Source organism: Haliotis rufescens, unplaced genomic scaffold (assembly GCF_023055435.1).
Source record: "Haliotis rufescens isolate VD_foot unplaced genomic scaffold, xgHalRufe1.0.p SCAF_46, whole genome shotgun sequence".
Classification (NCBI taxonomy): domain Eukaryota; kingdom Metazoa; phylum Mollusca; class Gastropoda; order Lepetellida; family Haliotidae; genus Haliotis; species Haliotis rufescens.
This window is the reverse complement of record NW_025964179.1, coordinates 874,392-883,797: the sequence shown is the minus strand read 5'-3', so window position 1 is coordinate 883,797 and position 9,406 is coordinate 874,392. Positions and strand designations below refer to the sequence as shown.

At 39.3% G+C, this 9,406-nt stretch overlaps 1 protein-coding gene across 1 annotated transcript; it reads right to left on the bottom strand.

Moving 5' to 3' along the window:
- Positions 1-2,889: 2,889 nt before the first annotated feature.
- LOC125372726 lies at positions 2,890-7,460 on the bottom strand. Its single transcript, XM_048383213.1, has 3 exons — positions 7,448-7,460; positions 6,018-6,952; positions 2,890-2,925 (listed from the first exon to the last, which is right to left on the bottom strand). The coding sequence occupies exons 1-3, from the start codon at positions 7,458-7,460 to the stop codon at positions 2,890-2,892; spliced, it is 984 nt and encodes a 327-aa protein (XP_048239170.1).
- Positions 7,461-9,406: the final 1,946 nt, after the last annotated feature.

Genomic DNA, 9,406 nt, shown 5'->3' with positions numbered 1-9,406 from the left:
CCAAAAGAGTAAGCCTGTCCTGCCCTACCGGTAGAACCCGCTCCTCACACAATTTGTATAAAAGGTAAGTGTTTGTTGCCTGGCACAGAATATATATCTTCTAAAGACGATGAATCTAAATATTGCCTTGACAATACAGCGAAAAACCCTTGTATTTGTAAGATCCCCCGTAACCACAGGGTATTATCCTAAAGAGTAAGCCTGTCCTGCCCTACCGGTAGAACCCGCTACTCACACAATTTGTATAAAAGGTAAGTGTTTGTTGCCTGGCACAGAGACATATTTTCTAAAGACGTTAAATCTAAATATTGCCTTGACAATACAGCGAAAACCCCTTGTTTTTGTTAGATCCCCGTTTCAGGTGATGGCTTCCTAGAATACAAAATAAAGATCAAAGTATACGGAAAACGTGAATACTGAACACAAACAAAGCCAGAAACATCGGTAGAATCAGATCGAAGCCTCTGAAGTCATAATAAGTATTCATGTGCAAACCTTCAATGACAGAACCTGATATGTTCTTAAGAAAGGCTAGTGGTAATTATATATTATAAATATAAGACACTTCAGCTATTATTCATTGAAAAGCTGCAGTCTATTTAACGTCTTACTACAGAATAAACATCACATGGTATTAAGCCTTCGGGAAACCTATTTCAACGAATGTAATAACACTAACTAACGCCAACACAAAATGATCAGGTCACTGACGGATATCGTCTGATGACAATAACTCTCAGAATTGATAACTCAAAGAAGCTATTAATCCACATAATTACCCTAATCACTGCACTTTTGATGTTCTTTCCAGCTACATCGAGAACCTGATTGAAACAAATATGGTCATAATGTTCCTTACGACTTGACTTGTTATCGGAACTTAAAAAAGAAATGTGCAGGAAGTCTTGCTCCAAGCACGCACTCTGCTGACTTAAATTACATGTGTATAACAGAGAATTATTTACTGTAGCGTTCAAAATTAATAACTCGTAGAAAACATGAGCCAGTGAGTGGAATTGATTTATCTGGTTTTGCTCGAAATCTCCCGACAAACACATGCTACCTTTATTACGAGTGAGTGAGTGAGTTCGGTTTTACGCCGCTTTTAGCAATATTCCAGCAATATCACGGCGGGGGACAACGCCAAAACTGGGCTTCACACATTGTACCCTTGTCGGGAATCGAACCCGGGTCTTCGGCGTGACGAGCTAACGCTTTAACCACTAGGCTACCCGACCGCCCCACCTTTAATACGATATCTCTTTAATACGTAGAGTTATTTTTACGAAATCTTTCACACTTGTTAATTTTTATACGAAATGTCCTGTCAAATAAAAAAACGTCAAGGCAAGAGAATAACCAGTCTCGATTATCCGTCGAAACAGATTCCATCTGGCGTAAAAGACAAATTAGCAGAGGATATTATATGAATGGATCACTGAAATTCAGTGATAACACGAGATGTTTGCGAAAAGGGAAAGCATGCCATGCCCTAACGGTGTCACCCGCCATGACACACTCTACCTTGCCTAAACAATTTCCTATCAAACACGTTACCTTTTAAACACAGTCTACTGTCAAGAATACGCCACCTTTTAAATACAACCTCCTGTCAAGCACATGCCACCTTTTAAACACAACCTCCTGTCAAGCACATGCCACCTTTTTAACACAGTCTTCTCTCAAGCACATGTCATCTTTTAAACACAATCTCTTGTTAAGCACATAACACCTTTAAGACACAGTCACCTTTAACCACATGTAATCTTTTAAACACAGCCCCCTGTCAAAACGTTCGCAACTTTTTACACACAACCTCCTGTCAAGCACATGTCATCATTTAAACAGAGTCTCCTTTCAAACATACATCAAACACAACCTGCTATCAAACACACACCATCCTTTAAACATAATCTTCTATCAAACACACACCACCTTTTAAACATAATCTTCTTTCAAACACACACCACCTTTTAAACACAACCTGCTATCAAACACACACCACCTTTTAAACACAACCTGCTATCAAACACACACCACTTTTTAAACACAACCTGCTATCAAACACACACCACCTTTTAAACATAATCTTCTATCAAACACACACCACCTTAAAAATATAAACTCTTTTTAAACACACGCCACCTTTTAAACACAAATTCCTATCAAACACACATTACCTTAAAAACATAAACGTTAATTAAACGCACACCACCTTTTAAACAGACTATCCTAGCAAACACACACCACCTTAAAAAATACACTCCTATCATACACACACCACATTTTAAACACACACACACACACACACACACACACACACACACACACACACACACACACACACACACACACACACACACACACACACCTATCAAACGCACACCACCTTAAAAAAATATAAACTCCTATCAAACACACATCACCAGTAAAACACAAACTCCTATCAAACACATGTCACATTTTAAACACAACGTACCATATGTTATTGTTTACATTCGTTCCCTTGCTCCAGTATATATATATATATTATTGGTCCAAGCATTAGAATATACACTTCCGATCGTAATGGGTTTTCACATCACTGCGTCATATATATATATATAGACGTAGATAATAATGGTAACTTTGTAAGTGTTATCAGACATTATCAATAAATCAATGGAAACGTACCAAAGTGGTTTGCAGAATATAGTACCTTTTTGGCATATGAATTAACATCTGACAATTTTATTCACAAGATTGATGCAAAGTACTGACTCGCCTACGACCAAGTATCAAGAAGTTAAGAAATTATGAGTGACAATAGCAATTTGTAGTTCAAAAGATATTACAAGATAACAAGGTCAGTCATGAACAGAAAACATTTTGATCACATATGAAAACAGTTTACAAAAACTGACGTTTTAAACCAGTCTGCTTCTTCTGAAGGAAACACAAAAAGAAAGTGAAATCATTCAATAATTATAAATGATTGTAAATAAATAACGAAATAATGTCTGGGAAAGGAAAATCAAATTACACACTAGAAGTATACATCTCACTGACACAGCGACATATTAATGAGTACGCTTTATTGAATTGCTGAACCCGGGATTTCGTGTAACAGAGTTACGCCCCTTTCAGGTTGCCAGGATCCACGGATTTTAGTTGCATCGCTTTCGTATATATCGTGATGATTGTGTAACTTGATGTCTAGTTATGAAACAAAACAGTTTACATTTCATCAAGTAATGGAAAGTGCATGGGGACATACCTTAGGACATCGCCCAACGTCAATTTGGCCAAAAAAAATATGATATATGTATAGGTATGTGGAGTTGTTCCAACGTCACCGTAACTCGCGTTAGAATATATGTACCTATCCCAACACTCTATATCTTAAAGGCGGCAATGAACATTCATAGTCTGGTTCGGGAGCGATCTGGCGATTCTAACTGTCGCTAATCACGCGAAGCAAGACGTTATCGTGACAAAAAGGCCTTGAGTCTGAAGCTGACCTGACATCGCAACCCGCCTTCACGACACTTGGGTGGATTCTGGGTCGTGAACAAGCTAGTAAATGGATGATATAGATTGCGTACACTTATCGAGATGTCACCATGATATACTGAACGGTGTGTTTGACAGACGCCATTTTGTCCTGTTGGAGTCATATGTCGCCTGATGACCGAACGGAGCGCAATGTCAAGCATTGCATCCGGATTAAACGCAATCAACCAAGCCACTCAGACTGACCTTGCGATCCATTAGGTTGCTGCGGTCCAATTCTAACCCGGAATCCCCACGAGGGTAAATCGTATTTCAGTTGTATCATATCGTTGACCTGCACCTTAACACAGGGGAAGATAGGGAGTCGGAGCCCTGTGAGTGTATCGACGTCTGGGTGAGTGAGTGAGTTGGGTTTAACGCCGCTTTTAACAGTATTCCAGTTATTTCGCGGCGTGTCAGCTTAATGTGGGAAGAAAGCCCGAAGTGATGCAGGTCTCAGACGTTTACCACTTCCGTGAAACCCACGATCACGGGTATGGTGCTGACAAACCTATAAAATTAATCGGGGCGAACTGGGATTCGAACCAACAATCATAGGTTTCTGGCGTGCCCAAGGGACGCAACTCTGCACAGCGAATCGCGGCGCCTTAGACGACTGGGCCACCTGTGCCCCTGTACCGACGTCTGAACAAACACTAGGTATTAATTTACCGCAATTTGTTTTGTGGATAGCCGTCTAGTCCTTGTTTTATCCTCTTTATGTCAGGGCCAGGCAGGGTAACAACAAGCGCAATCTTTTGAAGCCTTTCGAGGCGTTTCCGAGAACCACCGACCATCGGCAGACGCTCTATCCACTACACCAAGCACATCGATCAGCGCAATAATGCAAAACCAACTCTGTACACTCTTTTATCAGAAAATCAGCCAGTTAGTCCATCAAATGCCACAGACCAGTTGCAATTTAGTCAAATAGGTTAGAGCACACGACCCCTGTGTCTAATCGTCTCTGACTTTAACACAGCCATTTCCACGATGAGACACCTTGTCCTCCTGCTCTACCTTTACTAAAGTATCAGTATATACTTATCCTGACGAGCTGATATTGGCAATCGAAATGACAAGGCATATGCATAGCGTTATTCCAGCTGGGGAAACAGGAGAAGTTGATAGACCCGACAGCCCTGTGGCCTACAGAGAGGCATCTCGCACTGGAGTGTTGTATTATTTGGCCGTTCCAGGATCTGCTGATCGCGGTTCGAATCCCAGATTCGTCCTGATTATTAGCTGTCAAGCAGCTGGACGTTTATCTCTTCGGTGAAACCATCGAACATAAATATTGTGTTGAGTGAGTGAGTGAGTGAGTTTAAAAAAGTCACGTTGACAAAATTTCAGCAACATTTTGACTAGGCAAAGTGATACAGTTGTTTTCTAAAAGTCCGCCACCAGAGGGCAGTAATCAACGACACAGCATTAAACTCAGGCTGTAGACAATAAATAGCCAGCATCTCAGAAGAGACCACCTTACGAGAGACTATGGAGACTTACAATACTTACATGGTACCCTGTTAGGGCTTACGTCTCGTCTATTGCTGAGCTGACTGATAAGACGTTTAGTCAACAATTAATATGTGATGTACAAATATACCACGATTAAAAATGTGGTAGCAATAAAAATAGCTTGAATGATGTGGACTCATGTACACTATCAGGGAAACAATTGTTTTACGGTACTTTATCGCACTTCGCAGGAACAACCACGACAATCTTAGTTACAAATTTATTCTACCAATTTAATATCTACCAAGTCCTTTAACTTATACAAAACATTTCAATAAAAAATTGTGAACAACTTCAATTTCTTTTTTTAAAAACAACGATTAAGTGATTGTTTGTTATTGTTCTAAAAAGAGCTATTAATGCTGCGCTTTGAAATAATTACCCCAAGCAGGACGTGTTGTGTATTAGCTGATGGTTGTGCCCTGAAATTTTTTCACGTGAGATCACGAGGGTGAAACATTAAAGTGTTGTATGATACATCCGAGTTGGAACACTGATTGGGTTGCACCAAAACATGCCGTTTGCAGTCAGTCACTGACATTATCAATTAGGTTAGTTAAGTAACATAATATTGCATACATAATTGTACAGAAGGTAATGATGAAGAAATTGAATGAGCTTTTAATCCCTTAATCGGGGACTGATTGTACTTAACAGCTTTCCATTCGTGACCAACTCGTGTTATTCCGGGACAAGCCGAATAGCAACTCATGCCCCCCTCATTGACATTTTTGCGACTGGGTTCCGTCTTAGCGCAAACGGGCATAGCTAAAATAATTGTGAACTCGTTGCGTAATGGTTAACACATATTTCCCCATATATTACATATATTTCAGATGCAATTTAAAGCACACCGGGACATGCAGAATTATGCAGAATGATTGAACACATGTAACTGTGTGTTTGGTATATCTTTAGATGCAAGACAAATGTAAAATCAAAAAATTATTTCTGAGGGATTCTTTGACGAAGAACTTGAAATCATGCGCGCATTCTGTGTAGTTCCTGTGTAGTTCCTGAGTAGTTCCTGTGTAGATCCTGTGTAGTTCCTGTGTAGTTCCTGAGTAGTTCCTGTGTAGTTCCTGTGTAGTTCCTGTGTAGTTCCTGAGTAGTTCCTGTGTAGTTCCTGTGTAGTTACTGAGTAGTTCCTGGGTAGTTCCTGAGTAGTTCCTGTGTAGATCCTGTGTAGTTACTGAGTAGATCCTGTGTAGTTCCTGTGTAGTTCCTGAGTAGTTCCTGTGTAGTTCCTGTGTAGTTCCTGAGTAGTTCCTGTGTAGATCCTGTGTAGTTACTGAGTAGTTCCTGTGTAGTTCCTGTGTAGTTCCTGAGTAGTTCCTGTGTAGTTCCTGTGTAGTTCCTGAGTAGTTCCTGTGTAGTTCCTGTGTAGTTCCTGGGTAGTTCCTGAGTAGTTCCTGTGTAGATTCTGTGTAGCTCCTGAGTAGTTCCTGTGTAGTTCCTGTGTAGTTCCTGTGTAGTTCCTGTGTAGTTCCCGAGTAGTTCCTGTGTAGTTCCTGTGTAGTTCCTGAGAAGTTCCTGTGTAGTTCCTGTGTAGTTCCTGAGTAGTTCCTGTGTAGTTCCTGAGTAGTTCCTGTGTAGTTCCTGTGTAGCTCCTGTGTAGTTCCTGAGTAGTTCCTGTGTAGTTCCTGTGTAGTTCCTGAGTAGTTCCTGAGTAGTTCCTGTGTAGTTCCTGTGTAGATCCTGTGTAGTTCCTGAGTAGTTCCTGTGTAGTTCCTGAGTAGTTCATGTGTAGTTCCTGTGTAGTTCCTGAGTAGTTCCTGTGTAGTTCCTGAGTAGTTCCTGTGTAGTTCCTGTGTAGTTCCTGAGTAGTTCCTGTGTAGTTCCTGTGTAGTTCCTGAGTAGTTCCTGTGTAGTTCCTGGGTAGTTCCTGTGTAGTTCCCGAGAACTAAAATAACAACTGTTGTTTATTAAACGGAGAATATTTTTATGAAAATGCTAATTTCTTCCCATATTTTAAACTTTTAATTCATTTCCATTTTTGTCAGTTCTTTGAAACTGTTTAGAAACACATACACAGGATTACAAGGTAATGAGTATGTTGAATGTTACCCTGTGAGATCCGTCTCTTCTGTCACTAATGTTCAATCTTTTCCAATCTCCTCCACTAGTTATTATTAACAAAAAAACATTTGTATGCTTTTATTCCATCCTCCAAGCAAGCAAAATGTAAACATATACTAATCCATAAAATAAATGAATGTTCATATGGTGTGTCCCTCACTTATAGGGAGTTGTTGGGAAATGTCTGAGTGGGGAGATTCCATGATACATTATGCATGACAAAGGCATTGAATTTGAAAAACAATCGTTAGTTCATTTTATGGAGTAACAAATAGGCAGCTACATAATGCTATAATAAAGTCTTTGCGAAGGACTGTACCTGTCAACGTCATGGGGTTTAAGCTACTTGTGTTTGGCTAAAACTGTTCGTCGGACATAATAAACGGTTGGAACAATAGAGTGACGTCATCAGCATTATTTATATCGGTATATGTAGACGAGATGGTGATGCAACTTAACTGAAATAGAACTCTCGAATATAAACAGAAATCGACAAATACTTTTCTAAAAAACATTTTGTACCATCGACTTTACGAAACACTTTTTTTGTAATGCTTTCATTTCCAAATGTGCTATGCTACTATCGTTTGAAATAATCTAAATGTTACCTTGTGAAAAGGGGTTAGTCTTTTATCTAGTCAAACGTATATAGATTTACTTTGATACACAGTACTTTAAGTGTTAATATTCATATATGTTGATGTTGGAATGTTGTATGTTTGTTTTTTTGCTAAAACGATCCATTAATGATGATGCTTTGAAATGATTATCCCTTGTGGTGACATGCGTGACTTGGATACTCTCAAGGTGTACAGAAAGTGTACAAAATGGTTGGTTGGTTGGTTGGTTGTTTAACGCCGCACTCAGCGGTCTGTAAATAATCGAGTCTGGACCAAACAATTCAATGATTGATATCATGAGCATCGCTCCACCAAATTGGGATCGATGACAGGCATCAAACAAGTCAGCGAGCCTGACCACCCGTTTCCGTTAGTCGCCTTTTACGACAAGCATAGTCACCTTTTACGGCAAGCATGGGTTGCTGAAGACCTATTCTACCCCGGAATCTTCACGGGTCTGTACAAAATGGAAGAGCATCACCTTTCAATACATATTTATGACTGTGTATATCTAGCATGGCCAATACGACATCGTCGTATTATGAGAGTGAGTAAAATTTTAACGTCACATCGGCAATATTTCAGCAATATCGTGACGAGACAAAATTATACATTAAAAATACATATATTTAAAAAATATAATCCTGTCATCGATGGACAGTACATGTACAGTAACTAGAATATCACAGATTCAATTTAAAAACTAGTTGAGAACATATTAAAGAATAAATTATGAGGAAACAATACAGTAATTTAACCATTAATTAAAACTAACGAATATACTTCGATTAAAAATGTGGTAGGCCTACTTTTACTTTGAATGATGCGGAACCTATGTACCCTCTCGGGGGGGACAATACTTTTACAGTACTTTAACCCCCTTCGATGATACAGTCACAAAAATCTCAGTTGCGAATTCAATCTACCAATTTTAAAACATTTATATTTTCAAAACATACCAAAATTTTCAAACAACTTTATTTCCTTTAACAAACTATTGATTAAACGAGAATTAAATACTATTAAAAAGATCGTTAGTAGATGATGATTAGAAATATTTATCCCTTGTGACGGTAAAATCAACACAGTCAAGCAGGACATGCTTGACGGTGATTCTTTCATCACAAGGGATACAAAATGGATCCTCGCCTTTCAATAAATAGTCATGTGTATATCCTGAATGGCCGATACGACATCGTCGGATAATGACCTCTACAGATCTGGGCCCACTTGCACAAAGCGATCTTAGTGCTAAGATCATCGTAACTCCCATACTTTAACATAGGCTTACAATGGTCGTAGCGTTAAGATCGCTTTGTGCAAGTGGGCCCTGGACTGACAACTGAAGTAGGTGGAAAGTAGTTGGATAGTTGGCTTTATTGCATGTAATTTGTTGATACCTTCTTGACTGTCCTCGTCGTATTGTGACCTCTCCAAACCTGGACTGACAACCCAAGTAGGTGTTATTTAATGTAATGTATTTATACCTACTTGGTTTCCCACTTCTTTTGGATAAGATCTCTGATGTAACATCTAATTATCGTCCAAAACTAGCTCCCACAGGAGATATCGCTTGGGTGAGATCAAGCGATATCTGCACTGTAGATCGCTGCAATGAAATTACATCACAATGCTTTGCAGACCATTGTTACGTCATT

Coding starts and splice junctions, on each gene's coding strand:
- LOC125372726 (XM_048383213.1), bottom strand. Junction 2,926..6,017: donor CGCATGATTTCAAGTTCTTC/GTCAAAGAATCC, acceptor TGTTTCCTTCAG/AAGAAGCAGACTGGTTTAAA.